Source organism: Mesoplodon bidens (assembly GCF_964165515.1).
Source record: "Mesoplodon bidens genome assembly, chromosome: 3".
Classification (NCBI taxonomy): Eukaryota; Metazoa; Chordata; class Mammalia; order Artiodactyla; family Ziphiidae; genus Mesoplodon; species Mesoplodon bidens.
Window position 1 is genome coordinate 42,825,571 of NC_138178.1, and position 26,251 is coordinate 42,851,821.

The 26,251-nt window shown below is 44.0% G+C and overlaps 1 protein-coding gene across 1 annotated transcript in view; it reads right to left on the bottom strand.

The window, feature by feature from the left end:
* MYO5C (myosin VC) overlaps positions 1 to 18,311 on the bottom strand; it is a 109,170-nt gene extending 90,859 nt beyond the window's left edge. The window contains exons 1-2 of the mRNA XM_081227977.1: positions 18,230 to 18,311; positions 4,113 to 4,223 (exon numbers count right to left, since the gene is read on the bottom strand). Of these exons, the coding sequence (XP_081084103.1) occupies positions 4,113 to 4,223; positions 18,230 to 18,256 (138 nt within the window). The 5' untranslated portion in view covers positions 18,257 to 18,311. The remainder of the gene's footprint in view (positions 1 to 4,112; positions 4,224 to 18,229) is intronic.
* Positions 18,312 to 26,251: the final 7,940 nt, after the last annotated feature.

Below are 26,251 nucleotides of genomic sequence, written 5' to 3' on the forward strand. Positions count from 1 at the left end.
TCTACCCCACTTTGGAGTGATCCCTGACACTCTAAAAAAACAAATTTAAGTATAGCAATGAGAAAATAATCTTCGTGGCTGACTTTTGGCAGCCAGGTGATCAAGGTATTGGCTGTGTGCCTTAGGGTGTGTCACTCACCCTCTCTGGCCCTCCCTTCTCTCATCTGTGAAAAGACTGGCTGGACCAGATCAGGGGTCCTCAGAGCTACAGAGGCCTCAATGAGGGGTGACAGGGAAGTTACATGGTCAGGGACCTGGGCATCCCATCCCAATTCTACCACAGGGGCTCTACTTGCATGTGGTTTAGCTGCTGGTGCCATGAAAGTTTTCATTTGGAAACAGGATTCTGTTGCTAAAATGACTCAGTGATCTAAGGTCCCTTGAAGCTCTAAGGTTGCCGAATCTCTGTTGGAAGTTGACATTCTTGGTGGTGAGAAGTGTCTAAAGGAGCCTGCGTGGGGTGATGGTCTCTCTGTGAGAGGCCCCCTGTACAGGTGACTCCTGTCTGCAGCCACCTGTGTTCCCAAGGGCTGCAGGGCTGCCTATTTCTATGATGCTCAGCCCTGGGCTGAGTAACTGGCCCAGGATGGCCTCTCATCTGCTAGATTTCACCAATGTATATTCCAAAAGTAGCTGCCTGAGCAGAATGAAGGCAAGGTCAGCATGCCTTGTGGGCCTTGCAGATGTCAGAGCATTAAGGGACCTTATTACCATCTGTTCTACCTTCCTTCACTTTCACTTCACAGCTTGGGGAAGTGACTTGAGCAAGGACACCCAGCAGGTTTGTTTCCCTTCCACTTCCCAGGCTGCCTTCTTTTCCATACCTGGTCCTGGACCAGCTGCACAAAGTGACCCAGCTGCCCTTATCAAGAGCCCACTCTGCAGGCCCTGTGCCAAGTACTCAGCACTGGTTTTTCATCTGATCCTCAAAACTGCTTTCTAAGGAGGGCATGACATCCCTAACTAAGAGTTAAGGAGACAGGTTCAGAGAAGTTAAGCTCCTTGTTGAAGGTCACAAAGTTAATATGAGTCTGGCTGACTCTGAAGCCTGCGTCATGATGCCTGGTCAACGCTGACAGGGGTTTCGTTTGTTAGCTGGTTGGACTGTTTTCCATAAGGAGAGCAGCTCAGGGCAATCCAGGACAACTGGGCATGGATCCTCATAGCAGCTGCCTGCTCATTATCAATGCAATTATATTTATGGACCTGCCCCAAGCAGGATATTTTTAACCCACACACTTTCGAGAATAAGACAAAGTGCTGCTCATACATAATTTATACTTACCCTGAGTTTTTCCGTTATGTTTTATTTATTATTTATTTATTTATGGGGTGTTTTTTTTTTTGCGGTACGCAGGCCTCTCACTGTTGTGGCCTCTCCCGTTGCGGAGCACAGGCTCCAGACGCGCAGGCTCAGCGGCCATGGCTCACAGGCCCAGCCACTCTGCGGCATGTGGGATCTTCCCGGACCAGGGCACGAACCCGTGTCCCCTGCATCAGCAGGCGGACTCTCAACCACTACGCCACCAGGGAAGCCCTCCGTTATGTTTTAAATCAACAACCTCCTTTTCCAGTTCAGCCACTGTGTGTGTGTGTGTGTGTGTGTCTTATGTGTGAAAGAAACAGAAGGAGAGAGAGAGAAAGACAAATAGAACAGTCAGTCTTTGGGGGAGGGGAGAAAATATGAATGTGAAGAACATGAGATCGACAGCTGGAAACAGAGGTGATATTTTCTTACATAAAGCAGGCTTTGTTCTTCATGGTATAGATAAAGGGTTAAGTTAAAAAGCAACAGATGAATGGATAAAGATGTGGCACATATATACAATGGAATATTACTCAGCCATAAAAAGAAATGAGATTGAGTTACTTGTAGTGTGGTGGATGGACCCAGAGTCTGTCATACAGAGTGAAGTAAGTCAGAAAGAGAAAAACAAATACCATATGCTAACACATATATATATATGGAATCTAATAAAACAAAGTTTATTAAGAACCTAGGGGCAGGACAGGAATAAAGATACAGATGGAGAGAATGGACTTGAGGACATGGAGAGGGGGAAGGGTAAGCTGGGACGAAGTGAGAGAGTGGCGTGGACATATATACACTACCAAACGTAAAATAGATAGCTAGTGGGAAGCAGCCGCATAGCACAGGGAGATCAGCTGGGTGCTTTGTGACCGCCTAGAGGGGTGGGATAGGGAGGGTGGGAGGTGGGGAGACGCAAGAGGGAGGGGATATGGGGGTATATGTATATGTATAGCTGATTCACTTTGTTATACAGCAGAAATTAACACACCATTGTAAAGCAATTATACTCCAATAAAGACGTTAAAAAAAAAAAAAGCAGTCTGGCCACCTGCCATCTTACCTGCCTCTCCCCCTCCTCCGAGCAGCTCATTCAGGGCCAGGAATGTCACCACCTGAAGCCCTGCTCATATTACTAAAGCAGAAAACTGCCACTGCAGCTGCTGCCCTCAGATTTTTCTCCCCAAAGCCATCTGATCCCTAATCAGAACCTTGACTGTGCACAGGAGATACTCAACAAATGCCCCCAAGGAGTTTCTGATGGGAAGGGAAAGGCTAAATGGAAACAGCAGCTCCTCTGCCTCGCCCCTTGCATTTACACACGCCCCCAAGGATGATCTCATCTGATCTTCAGCAGCCCTGTGATATGCTGTTACTAACTCCATCTGACATGTGAGGAAGCCGAGGGGCTCACTGTCACAGACTTAGTGGGATCTGAACCCAGACAGTCTGCCACAGACTGGGCAGGATTTGAACTCAGACAGTCTGATTCTAGAGGATGTGCTCTTAACTGCTATGTTTATCTCCCTTCCCAGGATCTCAGGAGATGACTCCAAATCCAGGACAGTCTGATTGGCAGTAATATGTCCTGTCTCTGCAGAGACCATTTCCATGCCTTGGAAATTCCAGCATTTTAATATTCATGTGAAATTCCCAGGACTAACTCTGACATCCAGATGGATCATGAATCCTTTGTCCAGCTCTGCATCCAGATACTTGATTCTAAAAACCTAAGGTCAGCCTAACTATGGGTCCAGTGGGATGTCATTACAGCTATGGGGGGAAAGGACAACTCATCATGGAAACTTAAAGCGGAGATAAAATCTGTAGAAACTGGTCATCGAAAGCCATGACCAGCCTTTGAGAGGAACTCTTCACGAGCATGCTCTACCATGGGGACAACTGCCCAACCTCCTGCTCATCCTTTGCCTCTCCCTTGCCACACCGGCACCACAGAGCTTCCTCATAATGTCCTACCCAGCTGGGCTTCCTGTCCCCTTGTCCCATCTCCCGTCACTCCTCCAACTGCCCTGTTACACTCCCTCCCGGAGGTCCCAATTCTTACCTGTTTCTATCCATCCATAGACTGACTCTCCATTCTCCCACACCTCCCTCTCCCTTCCTGTTTTCCTTTTTTTTCTTTTTTGCGGTACACGGGCCTCTCACTGTCGTGGCCTCTCCCGTTGCGGAGCACAGGCTCCGGAAGCGCAGGCTCATCAGCCATGGCTCACGGGCCCAGCAGCTCCGTGGCATGTGGGATCTTCCCGGACCGGGGCACAAACCCACGTCCCCTGCATCGGCAGGCAGACTCTCAACCACTGCGCCACCAGGGAAGCCCTCCCTTCCTATTTTCTATCTCCCTTATTCTGTGTCTCTTCCTCTTCCCATCTTGATGTTTTGCTCTACCAGTTTATGTCTTGGGGTCAAACTACCTCCTCTCCAAGTTTCTCATCTTCACCCAGTCTCTGTGCTGAGACCCATAAAACCAAAATGGTAATCATTTTTCAGCATTCTCCCAACATTGCTGAATCCCCAGAAAGGCAGCACAGAGCACAGACCTGTCCACTGCATCTCATTCCAGAGAGAGGCCCAGCTGACGCAGGGCACTTTATGTCTTCATTAGGGTAGTGGGGGGTGGAGGCAGGGAGGTGGGGAGGGGTACAAACACACGGGTGGATCCACAGCACCAGCTGGCCATGTCAGGTGCCCCCTCGTGTGCCCTCCGCCGAAGGTGCTCCCCTCCCACACCCACCCTACAGTTTCTCCTTTATACATCATGGTAGTTATGATCGAGGACCCTCACCGTTCCATCCTCCAGCAGGAGACGCAGGACTTTGTCACCAACTCTATAGTCCTTTGCTATTTCGGCAGACTTCCAAACTTCTTCAGGATCAGGAATCCAAACCCTGTTGTACTGACCAACAGAATAAGAAAGGCTTAATTTCAGCACTTTAAAAGCAAAACACAAATCGTTAGATGATTAGACTCAGGGAGATTTCTTTCTGTCTACTACATCAGTAAATTCATTAGGAATACTTTTATTTATTTTTTTTGTGGTACACAGGCCTCTCACTGTTGTGGCCTCTCCCGTTGCGGAGCACAGGCTCCGGAAGCGCAGGCTCATCAGCCATGGCTCACGGGCCCAGCAGCTCCGTGGCATGTGGGATCTTCCCGGACCGGGGCACAAACCCACGTCCCCTGCATCGGCAGGCGGACTCTCAACCACTGCGCCACCAGGGAAACCCAGGAATACTTTTACCTAATTTTTGCTTGTGAGGTAATCGTTAGTGTATCTGCAATGCACCTAGGCCTAGCTGCTTCATTTCACAGGTAATAGAATTCCCAAAGCCTCTTAAATACATATCGAAAAAGGAAAGCCTGGGAGTGGAAAGGAAATCTGTGAGTCTCTTAATGGGAAGATCTGAGCACTGTCTACAAGAGCTGGAGCAGAGGGATGTGGTTCACCACTGATGGACTATGGGGCTCTGGGCCAGACACTTAACTTCTTGTGCTCATTTTTCTCATCTATAAAATGGGCACAACAATACCTACTCAATACTTTACAGGTTTGCTGGGGGGTTAAATTGGACTGAGTAGCTGACAGCACTTTGCAAAATGCTGTGGAAGTAGTGTTACAGCAGCGTTATCACAGTCTTGTCACACTGGTCAGCAGCCAAGGATTCCCACCGTGGGAAATGTGGAAGTCCTGAGCTCAGTGTCCCACCTGGCTCAGTGCTGATGTGCAAGTTCTTAAGCACAATTACATTGCTATGAATTATCCCCCCAAAATTCATATGTTGAAGCCCTAACCCCCAATGTGAATGTATTTGGAGATAAGGTCTTTAAGAGGTAATTAAGGTTAAATGAGGTCATAAGGCCCCGATCCAATAAGATTAGTGTCCTTATAAGAAGAGATACCAGGGAGCTTGCATGCACACTCTCTCTCCACCTGCATGCACAGAAGAAAGGCCATGGGAGTTCAGTGAGAAAACAGCTGTCTGCACCCAAGGGGAGAAGCCCTCACCAGACCAACCCTGCCAACACCTTGATCTTGGACTGCCCAGCCTCCAGAACTGTGAGAAAATAAACGTCTGTTGTTTAAGCACCCAGTCTGTGGTATATTGTTATGGCAGCTCAAGCCGACCAATACACACATCTAATGTTCACACTCACACACTGGGAAGGGGGCAGGCTCACTCTCCAGAAGTCATCAGGGGCACCTGAATGCAGCTTGAGGTAAACACAAAGTGACTGCCATGTCTCTATACTGCAGCTGTCACAGGGCCCCATGAGTCATTCTTCTCTCTCCTGCATGCATGCTGCAGCATCATGCACTGACTACTCCTGCTTTCACCCAGACCCCACATTTCATATTCTCCTGTGGTCATCTATTTGTTTGTTCATTCACTCTTTTGTTCATTCATTCACCCATCCATCCATCCCATCCATCCATCCATCCAACACCTGGGCACCTCCTGGGACTTTCCTGGTGACACAGTGTTTAAGAATCCACCTGCCAATGCAGGGGACATGGGTTCAAACTCTGGTCTGGGAAGATCCCACATGCCAAGGAGCAACTAAGCCCATGTGCCACAACCAGACTTAGGGAGAGACTTTGTTGCAGTGCAACAAAGAGCAGCCCCTGCTCGCTGCAACTAGAGAAAGCCCGTGCACAGCGGCGAAGACCCAACACAGCCAATAAATAAATAAATAAAATAAAATAAAATAAAATAAACCTAAAAAACTTTTTTAAAAAAAGAACACCTGGGCAACTCTTATGTATGCGTCTGGCACAGTGCTGGATTACCAAGAAAGAAAGGCATCTCCTCTTAATCATCATGGTCTTCCTACTAACTCAGCCAATCTCTAACCTGGAGCTGCATGTGCATTATGTGTATATTTGCATCTCTCTGCTCACATATCGGTGGTTTCTATCAATGGGGGCACCCTTACAGGATACCCTGATGTCCTGGGACATAACCAGGCCAAAAGGAACAAGAATTGGGAAGCACTCACATGGAGACATGAAGTAGCACCCAGGAAAGCTCCTGAATCCAAAGGCTCAATAGCTCAGGATCCCAGATCTAGATGAAGCCTAAGAAGCCGTGCAGCATCTAACCCTCATTTCCCAGAGAAAACTGGCCTCGACTCCAAGTTCTCCAAGAGCAGAGCTGAGATGAAACCCATATGTTGGGTGGTGGAGGTAATATGGCTGGTGCCTACAGTGGCATCTCCTTTCCACCTCCTTACATTCACAGGCCAAAGGAATATTGGTCCTCTGGCATTGTCCCTCAATGGGACAAATGGACCTTCTGAATGTAATTGTCGAGTGTGTAAACTCTTGTAACAGGGAATGTTTGTGCCTTTAGGAGAGAATGCTGCACTTATTTATTTATTTATTTAGGCTGCGTTGGGTCTTCGCGCGGGCTTTCTCTAGTTGCAGCGAGCAGGGGCTACTCTTCATTGCAGCGTGCAGGCTTCTCATTGCGGTGGCTTCTCTTGTTGTGGTGCACGGGCTTAGCTGCTCCACAGCATGTGGGATCTTCCCGGCCCAGGGCTTGAACCCGTGTCCCCTGCATTGGCAGGCGGATTCTTAACCACTGCACCACTAGGGAAGCCCACTAGGAATGCTGCATTTTGCCTAAGTGCCTGCCATCCTTCTGGGTACAGTTCCTGGGCACTGAATTGGCACCAGGCATCATCCTTGACTCTGGGGATAGTCACAAACAAGATATTGCCCTTTGTGAATCTCTGCTTCTTAACAGCTGAGAGGGCAAACATCGTGATCAAATGACGTCCTGGATATGAGCCAGCTGAACACGTGGCTTGTGGACTGCTGGGGCCTTTCCACTGTGAGAAAATCTTCCCTTGGGTTGAGAGATCGCACCTTCAGGAGTTTTCAGTTACAAAAAAATTCTGGGCAATAATTATGACATTTTACTTTTCTTCTTTATATTTTTATGTACTTTCTATAATTTGCATATTTTACTTTTATAATCAGAATATGCCATCTTTAAAGGCAAATATCAAAATATATGTTCACAAAAAGAATTGTACATGAATGTTCATAGTAACTTTCTTCATAATGGCTAAAAACTAGAAACAGACTCTATGTCCACTAACATGAGAGTAAATTAAAAAAACATAAAACTGTGGTATACTCATACAATGGAATACTACTTACCAATAAGAAGAATCAACTACTGATACAAGCAAGAACATGAATGAATCTCCAAAGTATTAGGCTGAGTTAAAGAAGCTGTACACAAACGAGTACCTTCTGTATGAGTCCTTTAAATGAAGTACTAGAACAGGTAAAACAAATACAATGTGGGGAAAAGAATCAGAACAGTAGTTGCCTCTGGGGGTAGGTGGGTCTGGGGAGGGAATCTTGTGGGGTGATGGCAACATTCTATACCTTGAAGGGGTCTGGGTTACATAAGTGTTAAGCCCTTTTTCAAACCTCAGAGAACACACACTTAAGATTTGTACCTTTCATTGTCTGGAAATTTTACAGAAAGAACTAAACAGGGCTTCCCTGGTGGCGCAGTGGTTGAGAGTCCGCCTGCCGATGCAGGGGACACGGGTTCATGCCCTGGTCCGGGAAGATCCCACATGCCGCGGAGCGGCTGGGCCCGTGAGCCATGGCCGCTGAGCCTGCGCATCTGGAGCCTGTGCTCCGCAACGGGAGAGGCCACAGCAGTGAGAGGCCCGCATACAGCAAAAAAAAAAAAGAACTAAACAACTATGGAACTCTTAACAATACGCATACTAATATTTAGGAGGACATGTATTGATGTATGCAATTACACTAAAACGCTTCAAAAAATAAGATGGGCTGAGGACTGAAGTATAAAAAGATGGATAGACATGTGATATAACAAATATGATAAAATATTCATGCTAGAATCTAGGTGGTGGGACAGATACTCACCATAAAATTTTTTCAACTTTTTTGTATACTTTAAATTTTCATAATAAGATGTTGAAGGAAATAAAGAATAAGTATAAAACAAAGTTTGGGGTGTCAGGACTAGACTAGGACAAAGTTGGTTGAGGAGCACATTTATTAAACTACTAGTTAATACAAGCTGCCTCACTTATCAAACAAAAAATATATGTATAGCATTGGTTGAATATCAATCATGACTCCCTAAGTTATTTGGGTTTGCTTTAATTCTTGACAGCTAGCTAAGAGCAGAAGTTTGCTGAAATGTGGCACGGGATAAGTGATACTTGTGAGAGAGAGAGGGAGGGAAAGGGAAAGAGAGAGGGAGGGAAAGGGAAAGAGAGAAAATGGAAGAATGACTTGGCGGGCAAAGACAAACACTCAGAGACACGCACCCATGCAAATAGGTGGAGAGAAGCCTCACAAGCACACTGACACACACACCCACACTCCACACATACTTGTTGCCATGGACTACTATTTTCTATGTCAGGTCTGCTCTTGAAAGTATTTATTGCGAACCTCATAAAGCTGAAATCATTAATACTTTTTTATAGGATAATATTTTTATGATAATTGGGAATATCTCATTTATCAAGAATTGGCCACTACAGAATTTTATAGCTGAAAGGGTCCCAGGAGATTGTCTACTCCAAGCTGTCAAAGTTCTTTTCAAAGCTTGCTTCAAATGAAATGGTGGTAGCCCACCATGTTCTGCAGCTGAGGTCCCTCAGGCCCTTCCATGGAAACCTGAGGCTCTGAGAAGTGATGCAAGTCACTAAGCTAACCCAAGGCCTTTGTTTTCCTGATCCCCAAACTCAAGCCCAGAGAGGTAAATAACTCACCAAATACCACACAGAGAATCTCAAAGGCCAGGACTCCACGGAGCCAGAGCTTGGGACTCCTTCTTTGAACTACTTGTTAATTAAATGAGTCTGGCTCTGAAAATAATCCTGAACTCTCAACTGCAGCCATCTACTTGAGAGTGCACAGGCTGGTCTGTTTCAGCTAAAAGTAGCCTTAAATGCATTAGGACGTATGGAACCAAAAGTCTGCTTCTCTTCTGGCGTGAACACAAATGGCTTCCTCAGCCCCGGATTCCCCAGGCTGCGCACACCCAGCCAGGCCTGATGCCTCTGCCGGCAAGGCTGTCGGCTGGTTTAGGGCCCCGCAGCTGAGACCCAGCCTGGTAAGTAAACATGCCCATGTTTACCTGGTTCCACCTCAGTTACACCCATTCCGTCCCTCCCTTCTGCCTCACATTCCTCAACCCACAAGGCAATGCTTCAAACCGGAGAGAGAGCTAACTGCAGTGTCTGGACAAACGACATGACCAGCTCTCATAGGACCTCCTCAGGGTGGCTCCTTCTTGTGGGTCAGGAGCCTCCTGACTCAGGTCACTTGCCAAGCCCTCCGGGGGCTGCCTGCAGCAGGGCCAGGAGAGCAGCGAGGCCTGCCGCCCATGCCTGTCCTGGGAATCTTCCCCTGTGGAGGGAGATCATGGTGCATCCACATCCGGGGAGGCTCCGGAATGAGGCAAAGGCTTCAGGAGGAAGGGACACGTCCTCAGGAACAGGCCAAATCCGCCCACCCCACACGCTCAGATATGGCGAGAGTGGCATCTTCTCATGTCTCCCGCCTATTTGAGGGGTCTACCGGCATCAGCCACAGAAATGGCTTGGAGACTTTACATGGCGTATGGGATGACAGGGGTTTTCTCCTAGCCACTCTCTGGACTGGAAGGGGGTCTCCACGTCCTCAGTCAGCCAGGCCAGAGCAGCGACACCACGCTCCCTCTCTTCTCCTCTTCACTCATTCCTCCAGGCCTTCCCAGCTCCCCAGCCTCCTCCTGTGTCTCCCAAGGTCCCTCCCGGCCTCTCCTCATGACAGGCTGTTTCTGGAGAGTTTCACCCATTCCCGCAGCTTCCACGACTGCCCTGGCACCTGTGCACCACTGAGGCCTCCAGCCCAGATCTCTCAGTGGGTCTAGAGCATATTTCCAACTGTCTCCCAGACGTCAGCCCCTAAATGTCCTCTGACACTCACAAATCCCAAGCTTGAGTGATCATTATGCCTGCCCCACACACAATCTTCCTCCTCAGTTCTCTTGCCCGTCAAATCAGAAACCTGGGACAGCGCTGGACAGCCTCTCCCTCCTTCCCTTAGCCCGCAGCAATCAAATGGTTATCAGGTGCTAGGACGCCTATATGTACACAGGTCTCACCTGTCTGCCCCATCCACCTGCAATGCCATGGCCATCAATCAGCTCCCCCTATGCTGCTCCCACTAACCTTCTCTTGATGGGTACGACGACCTGCGGAATGCTTCCTCAACCAGGCTGAGTACCGGTTTCTGTGGATAGACAGATTCCTTTACCCACACCTGAATCAGAATTTCCGCGGGTGGGGCCCAGCAAGATGAAAGTTCCCCGACGGATTCTGATGAACATCCAGGCCTGGGAACCACAGTCCTAGCCAGTTTTCCTACTCAGGCCTCACGTTCTTTTCAATCCATCCTCTGCCTGCTGCCACCCAAACCACCAGCAGTTTCTAGAACATGCCAAGCTCTTCCTGGCTCTCTGCTATGCACTTCTGTTCCTTCCACCCTCAGTGCCATCCCTCCTCTCCCCATCTGTGAGCAAACTGCTCTGAGCAGTCGAGAGTCAGCTCAAGATTCCCACCTTCGTACTTTCCCCACCACCCTCCACCCCAGGCAGGACTGGATGCTTCCTCTTTAGCGCTCTCTGCTCCCTCCCCAGGTTTCAGGTAGCTTCCCATCTCCCCCACTGGCATGTGAGCTTCAGGAGCCTTGTCTTTGTGCTCTGGAACTCAATACAATGATTTCCCCACGGCTAGCACTCCATAAAAACATCTACTGAACAAAAACTCAAATTCCAAGTAGTTTGCACCAACAAACTTGGTATTTTAGTCTTTATGTCCCTTTTTTACTCTTTTGAACTATCCATATATAATACAATAGAAAAATCTAATTTTCCAGGGTGGTTAATGTCATATAGACATCTAAAAGCTGCTTAGAATAGCTAAATGGAAAGTTATTAAACTGAGCTTTGACTTTATTTTAGACAGAGGCCCTGGACTGCATTTCTCTTGACCTTGCATACCTGAGTTTCTGCAGAATTTCTGTGAAGATGTCCTGTGAGTTCCTCAAGCACAAGGAAGAGAAAGAGATGGGTGAAGGATAATATGATTTGTGAATCTGTGGCTAAAACCGGAGTTCTGGTTAATTAGAAAGGTCTTTAGAGGCATGCTATACAGCTCCACTGCCTCACCCTCCACTCATCACTTTCACCAGTATCTTAGATAAAAAACCAGAACACATGTGTATCAAATATGCAGATAAAATGATCAGCTAAAGATGATCAAGATACAAAAAGGTTTTAAAAAAGCTTCAAAAAGATTTTGACAAGTTGCAGAACATTAAACACTAAACAACAAGATGGAAAATTTAAAAGGAATAAATGTAAAGTCCAATAGTTAGGTACCAAAAATTAACTGTATTACAATAGCATCAATATAAAAAACAACTTTTATTAAGCATTATGTGTCAGATATTGTGCTAAGGATTTTACACAGGTAATTTAATCCTTACAATGACTGGTAAGACTTAAATCCATTCTACGGATGTGGAAATTCAAGAGAAATTAAGTTACTTGCTCAATGTCATCCAGTTAGCAGAACCAAGACTTAGCCCCAGCCACCATGCATGTGCATTCCAGGGGCAGCATATAGCAGCTCTGCTTAAAACAAACAGAACACTGACTTAATGCTCACCTACACTGAGGGTAGCTCACAGGAGGCTGCAAACCCACAAGTTCCACGGTACTCTGGCTGAGCAGACCAGATCTAGAGAATAGTGCCACAAAGATAGGCATCAAGGAATTGAAATTCACCCAGAGGATGGTGGCCTTGATGGTGAAGGGTCTGGAATGATGATGTAAGAGAAAAAGCTGGTGTTATCGTCACTCTCCTCAAGCTCTCAGTCCTGCCCACAGCTCATTCTAAAGAGCTCCATGTCTTTCAACTCCTGCCACCCAGCCTCAGGTTCACCATTACCTTCTGAAGCTATTCCATGCCTGGTGCCTTTCTTACATCTTCAGATTCCAGTCCTCCACCAGTTCCATCCCTTCAGCCTGTGACCATACCCAGGTGTCCCCTCTCTCCCTCACAGTTCTACTAAAAGAGAAGCAATGCCAAGGACCTCCTGGTGGCCAAATCCCATGACACTTCCTCAGCCTCCATCCTCCTTGACTTCTCTGCAGCTCTAGAACTGACTGCTGAATTGTTATTGATACACATGGTCTTCTTACTTTGCATATTTTATATGTTTATGATCACAGAGCAGATGCATTTTTGTGCTGTCATTTTCCACATAACATAAACATTTTCCCATGTTGTTATGAACTCTTCACAGTAGCATTTTTTTTTTTTTTTTTTGTGGTACGAGGGCCTCTCACTGTTGTGGCCTCTCCCGTTGTGGAGCACAGGCTCTGGACGCACAGGCTCAGCGGCCATGGCTCATGGTCCCAGCCGCTCCGCGGCATGTGGGATCTTCCCGGACCGGGGCACGAACCCGTGTCCCCTGCATCGGCAGGCGGACTTTCAACCACTGAGCCACCAGGGAAGCCCCACAGTAGCATTTTTAATGGCTTCATACTATTCCATTCTTCTATCTATAATTCACGTAACTCTAGCCCTCTTCCTGGACATTGGGGTTGGTTCCATTTTAGTTATTAGAAGGAATAATCTGATAAATAACCAGATGTCAGAGGAGGCAGCTATGAAATGAATGGACTTTCCAAAAATCCTCTGTGTGTTGGGGGAAAGGTCAGATCCCTTGAAGAGAAGGAAGATGATAAGGTCGTTGAATAAGGTGGTGAGAGGAGGAAGTATTAAGAAGATAGGTGTTTAATCCTAGCTCCATCACTTCTATGTAACCTTAGGCAACTTACTTAACCTGAGCCATCTGTAAAAATGGGATAGCAATAACTAACACATGGCATTGTTTATTCAGATTAAATGAAAGACGTTCTGAGGATAAAGTTCACAGAGTTCTGAGGATGCCATCTGGCACATAAGAAGTACTCAGTGACTATAAGATAAAAGTAACTATCATCAACATCATCATCGTCATGACCATAACTCTTTCTGAAAGCAAAAAAACTCATTCATTCATTCATGCACACATCAAACATTTACTGAGTCCCTACTGCTCCCTGTTCTCTAGAAACCCTTGGTCAACAGGGGAGACAGAGTTAAGGAGCTGTTATAAGTCATCATGAAAAGTGCCTGGATGGAGGGCCTGGCTGCAAAGATTTCTCAGAAGACGCACTGCTCAACAATGTGACTGACAAGGGGTTAATGTCCAAAATACACAAACAGCTCATACAACTCAATATAAAACAAACAAACAACCCAATCAAAAAATGGGCAGAAGACCTCAATAGACATTTCTCCAAAGAAGACACACCAATGGCCAATGGGCACACGAAAAGATGCTCAACATTGCTAATGACTAGCAATTAATTAATTATTAGAGAAATGCAAATCAAAACCATAACGAGGTATCACCTCATACTGACCAGAATGGCTGCCATCTAAAAGTCTACAGCTGGGACTTCCCTGGTGGTACAGTGGTTAAGAATCCACCTGCCAATGCAGGGGACACGGGTTCGAGCCCTGGTCCTGGAAGATCCCACATGCCTCGGAGCAACTAAGGCTGTGCACCACAACTACTGAAGCCCACATGCCTAGACCCCGCGCTCCGCAACAGGAGAAGCCACCGCAGTGAGAAGCCCACGCACCACAAGGAAGAGTAGCCCCCTCTCGCCGCAACTAGAGAAAGACCGCATGCAGCAACAAAGACCCAACACAGCCAAAAATAAATAAATAAATTTATTTATTTAAAAAAAATAGTCTACAGCTAATAAGTGCTGGAGAGCGTGTGGAGAAGAAAACCCTCCTACACTGTTGGTGGGAATGTAAATTGACGCAGCCACTATGGAAAACATTATTGAGGTTCCTTAGAGCTACCGTATGATCCAGCAATCCCACTCCTGGGCATATATCCAGAAAAGATGAAAACTCTCATTCGAAAAGATACAGGTACCCCAATGTTCACAGCAGCACTATTTACAATAGCCAAGACATGGAAAGTGCCCATCAACAAACGACTGGTTTAAGAAGATATGATATATATATATATATATCTCACACACAAAAGACTGTGTATATATACATATATATATATTACTCAGCAGTAAAAAAGAATGAAATATTGCCATTTGCAGCAACATGGATGGACCTAGAGAATATCATAGTAAGTCAGAGAAAGACAAATATTATATATCATTTATATGTAGAATATAAAAAATAATACAAATGAATCTATATACAAAACAGAAACAGACTCACATAGTAAACAAACTTATGGTTACAAAGGGGAAAAGGAGAGGGGGAGGGAGAGATAAATTAAGAGTATGGGATTAACAGATACAAACTACTATACATAAGATAGACAAGCAAAAAGGATTTACTGTATAACACAGGGAACTGTATTCAATATCTTGTATTAACCTATCATGGAAAATAATATGAATAACTTTGCTGTATACCTGAAATGAACACAATATTGTAAATCAACTATACTTTGATTAAAAAAATAGGAAAGAAGAAGAGGCACTGCTCAAATTGAATTTGAAAGGTGCAGGCACCGGTGAGCAGAACAGACATAGAGTGGTGACACTGCAGGATGGCAAGAAGTGAGCCAAGGTAGGAGCTGGCAGGCAGCGGGGGCAGATACAGAGGCGGGGCCTTGTGGCTGGTCAGTGAGTCTGAAAGTGACAGGGGCCTCCAGAGGGGCTCAATTAGAGGATGGCCGGACCGGTTTTTCTCAAGAGAGATTTCAAACAGTGGAACTGCTGAACAGCAGCAAATGCTCTGAACATTTCTAAGGCACGTTGCCAAAGAGCTTTGGAAAAGGGGTGGGTCGTTTTACACTTCAACTGGCAGCAAGTACTCTGAACACACTTCCTCCCTAGTGTCCCCTTTCTCAGAACCTCTCTTCCTGTGGTTCCCGTGCCAGGCCTCCCATGTCCCCTTCCCCGTGACGGCTCCATCTGCGGCCCCTCTGCCTCCTTTCCTCCCTGAACAGATGCATCCCCAGTGTCCTGTCTTGGCCCTCTTCTCTCCCTTGATGAGGTCCTCATGCCTGGGCTTCAATTACTACCTTTGGGGAAAACTCCTGGCCCATCTTCTATACCAACCTCCAACCACTCAGGGCACTCTCCCTTGGAAGCCCCTTCACCACATCAACCCCCGCAGGTACAAACCTTGCCTCATGACTTCCCTAACGTCTCCTCCTCCTGAAGTCCCTGCGTCAACAGCACCAGCCTGCTTGGATCTTTCATCCAGTCTAACCTCATGTCAGCCTTGGGTCACCCCTCTCCCTCACACGCCCCAGTGCCATCTCCCATCCTCACCTACCTCTCCATGCTCTCTGCGAGCTCCTTCCATCCTCCATGCCTAACACTGCAGCCCTAATTTTTTTCCCGTGCACTTAGGATGAGCTGAGAATTCAGCTACCTGGCTCCAGCCTCTCTCCCACGGGCACAGAGTCTCATGGTCACTGCTGGCATATCTGACTTACACCACCCTGGATCCTGTCATCCCCATTCAAAATCTTCAATGGACTATAAAGCCCTGACCTAACTCTTTGGCTGCCATGACTCTCCCCTGCTAAGCCCCATCCCCCAGCAGGCTCCTCCATGCCTTCCAGGCCTCAGCAGATTGAATTACTTGACATTTCTCACTCATCAGAAAACTCCCTGAGGCAAGACTAATCATTTAAATTTTCTTTTTCTAACCTTCCCCAAGCATAGTGTTTTATATACAAAAAGTGCTAAACAAATGTTTTATGGGAGATAATATGCCTGTCTTCAATGCAGGAAGGGAAATTAGTCAGGGGCCAGGCAGGTAACAGCAGTGTAAAGTGGGTGAGTGGGGCAGCGGGCAGATCATAGGGTGGGTCTGGATGTCACACAGGAACTGGCTGCCACACCCGGATCCCTGAATGGACAGCCCACCCATCACCCTGCTACAGGGTGACTACTTGCCTCTGAGTGCAGCAATGGGTTTCAGGTTGTTTTAAAACATTATGTGGCTAAGATTGTGCAGGGAAACAGAGCATTCTTGCGGGTTCACTGTGGCCAAGGTTCCCCCGTCACAAACTCTGACTTAGACTAATTGGCTAGATCTGCAGACTCGGGAGTGTGGGAGGGAGTGGGAGGAAAGCAAGGGAGAGAGCTTAAGATTTTTGCGTCAGTTTAAGGAAGAACTCTTCAACAAAGAAGTTCTCTAAAACCTAAACAGGCAGCTCCACAAATGGGGGAGCTTCCCACCTCTGGAACTGACAAAGTGGAGGCTGATTGGACACTGGAAAGGGAGGTGCCTGGACACAGGTGCTTACTTGGACACAAAGTGGGTAGAGATGGCCATCAAGACTTCTTCTGGCTCTGCGATTCTCAGTCTTTGTCCATCCAAGCTCACCTCTAGAAAACTCTTCCATATTAGTTTTCCTACATTGTGCCTGGTACCTAGTTGGTATTTAATAAATATTTGTGGCATGAGTCACTTGATGACAGGGGTATTCACACCTGTGTATTTTTGCTTCAGGAAAAATTGTTACTTAGAATGGATTAATCAGCATTTTCCTCCGACCTCCAAAGTATCTTCCAAGTATAGTTTTTTTCAAGAATTTATTTTTAGCTCCAGTAAGCTGAAGATCTAAGAAGCACTGCTGGATAGTTGATGTCTCACATTCTCACTGGTAAAACTATTCTAACACTGCCATTTAGAACTCTAGTTAACAGAGGGGGAAATACTGTTTGGTTAATTTGTATTTGTACTGTTAACTAATTAAAGTAGAAGAAAAAACACTTGCTTAAACCATTGAAACAATTTACAGCCATCGTTTATACCTACAGCAAAAGTGTCTCTTTAATATAAAGCTAGGGCACTTGTCAGGGGAAATGGATGAATTCTAGTCTCATCTATCTGAATACTGGGTACCATAGATTTCCCCCACTGGGGTACAGAAGTATCTGGCTTTATGGCTATTCGAGTGAATTTTTTCCAACACTTTCACACTTTTTATCCAAATAATTAACCAAGCTCATCTCAGAAGGTTCTGGGCACCATGTGGGAATCCTGGCCTTCCCAGAGAAGGCGGGGAGCCCTCGTTTGCGGGAAGAGGAGGTTTCAGAGGAATGCTCTAGAGTGATTCCCGGACTTGGGGTGTACATGAAAGGGTTTTTTTTTATAAGCTGTAAAGCACCTTATAAATGTGAGTAAAGAGTCTGTGACTGCAGTGTCAGGATCCCTGGATTCCCAGGAGCCCTCAACTTCTACTACGGGTAAGGCCTGGGCCACACTCCCAAGCACCCGCAGCTTCAGGCACCAGATGAACTTAAGTACATGCGCAGGTATTTTGAAGACCCGGGAATTCTAGAAAGCATCCTGAATACTGCGGTCCGAGCTTCTGTGCCGAGTTGTTCAAGAGGGAAGATTACAGACGTTATTCTTTGCCCGTGTCTGAGGTTTCTGAGTTTCCGTGGGCAAGTCTGATTCCCTCTGTGGCGCGGGAGAAGGGACGGACCCGCAACTCCTGGACACCGGGAAGCTCGGGTCCGGCCGGCGAAGCAGCCCCTAGCACTCGGTCTTCCCATCCCGAGGGGACCCAGGCTCCCGGGGGGCGCCTTCCCCACGGATAAGGACCCGAGCTATCGGCGGGGCGGGGGGTACGACGCTCCCCGGACCCCCATTGTCTCCGCGGCCCCTCCCCGCGGCGAGCGCGCCAGGTGCACAGGTGTGGGCCGGGAGCCAGGTACCGTCAGCACTAGCGCCCGGCCGCTTCCCTCCCGCGCGCCTTCCCTTAGGTCGGGCCACCCTGCCTACCTGCGTGTACAGCTCGGCCACCGCCATGGGCGCGAGAGGACAGCTCGAGGGCTGCGGAGGTGCAAGGCTCGGGGGCCGGGCCGGCGGCTCTGTGGCTCCGGGGCAGGTAACCGTCGCTGCGGGCCCCGCAAATCAGCGCTGGGACATCTTACGGAAGAAGTTTACCAGTAACCGACTAACTTTGCCGACGGTTGGCGGCCCCAGAGGCGTGAAGTCGCGGATTGGTCCTTCCCGGCCCGTGGCGAGGCCTCGCTGTGATTGGCGGGGCGGGGGCTGCGGGCGCGGCGCCCCTCCTCCGGGCGGGTTCCCGCGCCGAAGTGGGTCCACCTGGCTGGGGCCGAACGCTCAGCCAAGAACCTGCGAGTCAGGGGATTCGCTGGCTCTCGAGGAAGGAAGCAGGTGTGTTCCGAGGCGTTCCCGACCCAAGTTTTAGCTCCCTTAGGTCTCAACGTGCTTATTGGAAAGAGCAGAGGATGTAACCATTTGCATAGAAAGTCCAAGAGAATCAGCCACTAGAACTTGTTAAAGAGTTCAGCCAAGTGACTATATTCAAAATCAGATTTTAAAGTGAATGTTTCCTTTGTATGAGCAATAACCGGTTAGAAAATAAGATATTTGAAATATAAACAAAACTATAAAGTGTCCACTAACAAAAATGCACTTGGCCTTTGTGGAGAAAATGTTTGAATTTCTCTTCAAGGGTATAAAAGAAGGCCCGAATAAATGGGGAAATGTGCTATTCTCATGGATGGGAATATTTAACCTTGTACAGGTGTCAGTTGTACCCAAATTAATATATAAGCCTAATACAACTGGAATCAAAATCCTAGCAGGGGGACTTGCCTGGTGGCACAGTGGTTGGGAATCTGCCTGCCATTGCAAGGGACATGGGTTTGAGCCCTGGTCCGGGAAGATCCCACATGGGGCAGAGCAACTAAGCCCGTGGGCCACAACTACTGAGCCTGCATGCCACAACTACTGAGCCTGCATACCACAACTACTGAAACCTGTGCGCCTAGAGCCCATGCTCCCCAACAAAGAGAAGCCACCGCAATGAGAAGCCTGCACACTGCAATGAAGAGTAGCACTGGCTCGCCACAACTAGAGATAGCCCATGCACAGCAACAAAGACCCAACACAGCCAAAAAATAAATTAAATAAAATTTTAAAAAATCCTAGCAGAACTTTTGGAGAATTGTAAAGTGATTTTATATTTTTTACAGAATAATAAAAGTCCGTGTATAATTAAGACAATGCTCAAAACAAAGAACAAAGAGATTAGCCCTACCGTGTATTAAGGGATATCACAAAGCCATGGTCATTAAAACAATGTGACACTGGCATGGGAATGGATAAATGAATAATGGAACAGAATGGAGTCCACCAACAGGACCCTGTGTTATATAGTGGCCTGGAGAACCAGAGGAGGAAGGGAAAGATTATTTAATAGAAGGGCCATTATATGAAAAAAATATAAAAATAAAAGCAAGTGCATGGCAAACAGTACACTCAAAAATAAACTCTAGATGGAGTCATGATTAAAACTTAAAAGTAAAATGAGGAAATTACTAGAAAAGATATAGGGGTAATATCTTTTAAATGTTGGGTTAAGAAAGAATGAGTTAAGATACAATGTAGCACAGCTATAGAAGGAAAGAAATGATGGATTTGAGGTCATCAAAATGAAAGATTTCTGTTCAGTGAAGAACACCATTTGCAAAGAAAGCCAACAGATTAGGAAATATATTTGCAATTTAAAAAACAAGTGATTAATATCTAGAATATTAATCTAGAGTATATAAGAAACTACTGTAAATTGGTTAAAGAAAAGATAGGAACTCCAGTTTTAAATATTGGACAATCAGCAAAGGAAATGAATAGGCAATTTTCACATGGGGATGCTCAAATGGGTGGTTAGCATATAAAGAGATGTTAACTTTATTAGTAGAGAAATACAAATGAAAACAATGAGATCACTTCACATCCATAATGGCAACAATTTTTAGGTTGGACAAAATCATATGCTGCCTGGGATGTGAGAAAACAAGAATGTTTTTCCTCACACAGCTGGTGGGAACTATACAGTCATCCCTTGGTATTTGGGGGAGGATTGGTCCCAGGACACCCAAGGATACCAAACTCCTTGGATGCTCAAGTCCCTAATATATTGATATAATAGCATGGTATTTGCATATAACCTACACACATCCTTCTGTATATTTTAAATCATCTCTAGATTACTTATAATACCTAATACAATGGAAATGCTATGTAGATAGTTGCTGAAGCATGGAAATTCAAGTTTTGCTTTTTTGGAAATTTATGGAATTAAAAAGTGTATATTTTGGATCTGAGGTGGTTGAATCTGTGTTTGCAGAACTGTGGATATGGAGGGCTGACTGTACTGATCCTCCCATTTAAGATAACAATTTGAGAATATTTATTGAAAATAAATTCAGGCTGAAAAATTCTCACATAGTCACCCAAAGAGATAATTATGTAGATGTTCATCACAACACAGTTCTATATCAAAGAGTTGGAAACACTTACATATCCATCAAAAGGGGTATGAATAAGTAAAATAGTGTATACATACAACGTAAAACTGTACAGCTGCTAGTAGGAATGGACATGATCTACCTATACCACTCTGAGAGATATAAAAAACAATGCTGAATAGATGTCTAGCACAAGTCATATATATATGTATTTTTGTTATTTTTTAATTTTATTTTTTATTTTTTACACATCTCTACTGGAGTATAATTGCTTCACAATGCTGTGCTAGTTTCTGTTGTACAACAAAGTGAATCAGCCGTACGCATACAAGTGTCCCCATATCTCCTCCCTCTTGAGCCTGCCTCCCACCCCCTCATCCCACCCTTCTAAGTCGTCACAAATCACTGAGCTGATCTCCCTGTGCTATGCGGCTCCTTCCCACTAGCTATCTGTTTTACATTTGGTAGTGCATATATGTCCATGCCACTCTCTCACTTCGTCCCAGCTTACCCTTCCTCCCCCGCCCCTGTGTCCTCAAGTCCATTCTCTACATCTGCATCTTTATTCCTGCCCTGCCACTAAGTTCATCAGTGCCATTTTTTTTAGATTCCATATATATGCATTAGCATACGGTATTTGTTTTTCTCTTCCTGACTTACTTCACTCTGTGTGACAGACTCTAGGTCCATCCACCTCACTACAAATAACTCAATTTGTTTCTTTTTATGGCTGAGTAATATTCCATTGTATATATGTGCCACATCTTCTTTATCCATTCATCTGTCTATAGACATTTAGGTTGCTTCCATGTCCTGTCTATTGTAAATAGTGCTGCAATGAACATATATATTTTAAAACTCACAAAAACTGCAATACTATATGTTGTCCATGAATATCAGCATGTGTAAATAAAAGTGTGGATGATAACTTGCAAAATCATCCGTTAAATATAAAAAAGTGGATATTCATGAGGTTGAAGGAAGTGAGACTGGGTATAAAGAAAAAAGGGAAACCAAAAATTTGAAAAAGGGCTTGACATGGACCAACCACGATAGGTGCCAGAAAAAGAGAATTATGGTAAATTCAATTTTGTACACTTATTTTTCAAAATAACATTAAAAAAAGTCATAAAGTGGGTAGAGACAGCTGCGTGGTTCCTCAGAGTTAAGACAGGAATCCAAATGTCTAACTACTTTTTTCTTTATTTTTAAATTTTTTAAATTTTTTCTTTTTTTTTTTTTTGGCCATGCTGCATGGCTTGCAGAATTTTAGTTCCCTGACCAGGGACTGAACCTGGGCCACAGCAGTGAAGGCACCAAGTCCTAACCACTGGACCACCAGGGAATTCCCTACTTTTTTCTTTAAATAGAAATTTTATTGAAGAATAAAATTATATACAGAAAAGTGCACAAATAATAAATGTATAGCTCAATGTATTCTTATATATGGAACACAGCAACACACTCAAGTAACCACCACCCAACCCAGACAGAACATTTTCAACATCCTCAAACCTTCAATGTCCCTTCTAGCCATTACCCCTCAAAGATAACCGATGTTATGAATTCTATCACCATGAGTTAGTTTTACCTATTTTGGATGTTTTTATAAATTGAATCATGTTTGTAATTTTTTGCATTGGTTTTTTACATGACATTTATCCATGCTGTTGCATGTAGCTGTAGTTTGCTATTTTTTGTCATGTACAGTATTCCACTGTATAAATATTTTACAATTTATTTATTCATTCTCTTATTGATAAATATTTGGGTTCTTTCAGTTTGTGGTGATGAGGCTCTGGGCAAGCTGCCCCAGTATGTGCTGCTCTGGCATGTGGATTATTTTTAGCTGAAAAGAAGCAGGGCCCAAAAGACTACAGAAGAACCTTTGAAATCCCCCCCTTGCTGCCTGAAAGAATTTAAGATAGAGGCCTGTCCCAGGAAGAAGCTATCACCATAGACAACTATAGTAAAGTATGAATTAGGTGTGGTAGGCAGGGAGGAACCTAGCAAGGTCTGTTTACTCAAAGTCCTCTCGGTGCCCAGTTGCCTTTGGATGGGCCAGCAAATATTTATTTACCAAACATCAACTATTTTTATCTTCCTGAAATTACCTTACTTCCTTTTGAAGTCTCAGATCCCCCCACCTCCTTCTTCTTAGTCCAGAATATATATATACCTCATCTTGCCTTGCTGTTTTTGGAATTCTTCATGCATATGTGGTTTCCCCATGCACATGTAATAAGTTTGATTTTTTCCTGTTTATCAGCTTTATTTCATTTTAATTGCCAGCCCAAAGAACTAAAAGAAGAAAACTCCTCTCCCCAAAGTGGCTATTATGAATAATGCTGGTATGAACCTTTTTTATATGGGTCTTTTTATATGGGTCTATGAACTTTTTATATGCACAGATCTATGCATTTCTGTTGGGTACATAAAAGGAATGGGATTGCTGGATCATAAGGTATGCAATGCTCAACTTTAGTAGATATTGAAAGAGTTTTCAAAACTCATATCAATTTCTACCTCTATCAACAGTATTGTAATTGAAATTTTCAGTTGCTTAATATCCTCACCAACCTTGACATGTCCGTTTTTTAAATGTTTGCCTTTCTAATGAGTGTGTTGTGATATCTCATTGTGGTTTCACTTTGCATTTCCACGACGACACTTCGTTCACCATATTGGTATTCTCTTTTGTGAAATATCTGTTCGAGCCTTTAGGCCACTTCGATTGCTATTTAAACAGAAGTTCTATTTTCAGCCCCACATCACTTTGTGTTGCTGTCTCTGAGTTCTATACCCGAGTGTTTCAGACTTCTGCTCTGTGAACTAGGCTACTACTTTGGACTGCCCACCTTTGCAAGTTTAGGTTCAGCCTTCCTGTCATTTATGAAAATAAGCAACAATTGTCTGGTTTTCATCCGCCAAAATTTGTTGTCACTTCTCTTCCGTTCTCTTTCTTATATTGTGTTTATCATCGTTTATGGGCATTTCAGGAGGAAAGGAAGGTCAATAAAAGCATTGAATCCACCATCTTTCTTTATATATTTTGGTCACAAATTGTTTATCAGATATATTATTTGCAAATATTTTGTCCCACTGTGTAGATTATCTTTCCATTTTCTTCATGGTGTCTTTTGCAGTACAAACTTTCAAATTTTGATGAAGCCAATTTATCTATTCTTTTTCTTTTATGGATCATGCTTTGGGTATTGTATCTAAGAAATCTTTGCCTAGCTTAAAGTCACAAAAATTTTCTTCTACAAGTTTCATACTTTCAGCTCTAACATTTAAGACTATGATCCATTTTGGGTTAATTTTTGTGTGTGCTATTGAGGTAAGGGTCTAAATTAACCTCTTTCTACATTTGGATATTGACTTGCTCTGGCATCACTTATTGAAAAGAATTGTATTGAATTTCCTTGACAGCCTTGTCAAAAATCAGTTGACCATAATTTCAGGATGTTCATTTCTGTTCCATAGATTTTATGTCAACACATATTCCAGTACCATCCGTGCCTGTCTTGATGACTGTAGCGTCAAAGCTTTGAAATTGGAAGGTGTAATTCCTCCAACTTTGTTTTCCTTTTTCAAAATTGTTTTGACTATTCGGAGTCCTTTGCATTTTCATATAAATTTTATATAAATTTTAATTTCAGCTTGGGATTTTATTAGGGACTGTGTTGAATCTGTATTTCAATTTGGGGAGAACTGCCATCTTAGTAGCACCGAGTATTCTAATTCATGGAATTCCTCTTATTCCTAGTTTATAAGATTTTTAAAAAAACATTCAATGGGATTTTGTTAAATGCTTTTTCTGTATCTATTGAGATGATCATGTGGGGTTTGTCCTCTATTCTATTAATATGGTGTATTATATTAATTGATTTTTGAATGTGAAATCAACTTTGCATTCCTGGAATAGACCACACTTGATCATGGTATGTAATCCTTTTTACGTATTGCTGGATTTGGTTTGTAATGTTTTGGGTTTTGTAATGTTTTTTGCTCTATTTTCATGAGGAGTATTGGTCTGTAGTTTTCTTCTCTTGTGGTGTATTTTGTTTGCCTTTGCTGTCAAAGTTGGTTGGTGTTATTTCATCTCTAAATATTTGATAAGAGTTGCCAATAAAGCCATCTGGGCCTGGTCTTTTCTTTATAAGATTATTAATTACTCATTTAATTTTTTTTACTTATACATATATTCAGAGTTTTATATCTTTTTGAGTCAGTTTTCATAATTTGTATCTTTCTAGGAATTTGTCCATTTCATTTAAGTTGTTTAATTTGTTGGTGTGAAGTCATTCATGGTATTCTACTATAATTCTTTTCATTTTGTTAGGGTCTCTGTAGCAGGGCTGGTACTAAAGTGAGGTGCCTAGGGGGAGGTTACTCATTCTCAGGTACTGAGCTTGTATTTGCCTGACCCTGCCTCTCTAAATTTTGCACCCTAGAAATGATGATGCTCAGAAATGTTGTTCCCTCTTTCATTCCTGATTTTGGTAATTTATATCTTTTCTCTTTTTGTGTGGTTAATCTGGATAAGAGTTTGTCATTTTATTAATCTTTTCATCAGTTTCATTAATTTCATAAATTTTTCTCTTTTGTTTTCCATTTCATTGATCTCCACTCTAACCTTTAGTATTTCCTTCTGCTTGCATTGGGTTTAGTTCTTTTCTTTTTCCTAGGTTCTTAGGATATAATCTTAAATTATTGATTTGAGACATGTCTTCTTTTCTAATAAAGGCAAACAATTTCCTTCTATAACCTGCTTTGGCTACATCCCATAAACTTTGATTTGTTTCATTTTTGTTTTTTTCAACTCAGAATATTTTCTAACTTCCTTTGTGATTTCTTCTTTGTTATTTAGAAGTGTCTTACTTAATTTCCAAATACTTGCATATTTTGCAAATTTCCTTCAGTTGTTTTCTAATTTGATTCTGTTGATTTCTAATTTGATCCCATTCTCTATTGTAGTCAGAGAACATACTTTATGTGATTTCAATATTGTTAAGTGTACTACGATTTGTTTCATTGTCTTGCATATAATTTATCCTGAAGAATGATCTGTGTGTGCTTGAAAAGAATATGGGTAAAATGTTCTATAAACGTCAGTTAGATCAAAGTGCTTGATATTATTTTCAAGTCTTCCATATTCTTGCTGATTTCCTGTCTAGTTCTGCTAATTTTTGAGAATAGGATATTGATGGCCCCAACTATTATTGCTGAGTTGTCAATTCTCCTTTCAATTTTGTCACACTTACTTCATGTATCTCGGGGTTCTGTTAGGTGTCTACAGTTTTTTGTTTTTTTAAAACAAGGGCTCAGGCAAGGCTTATTTCTTTCTCATATAGAAGGTGGACACAGGAGTCTGAGTTGGGGTGGTAATGTCAGTGCCAGGGACAAAGAAACTTCTGTTTTGTGCTTCCACTATCCTTCAAACAAATGGCCCAAGATTGCTCCCCACATGTTGCATTTAAGTGAAAGGGGCCTAGGAAGATCTGCTCCTTCTCAGGCCACT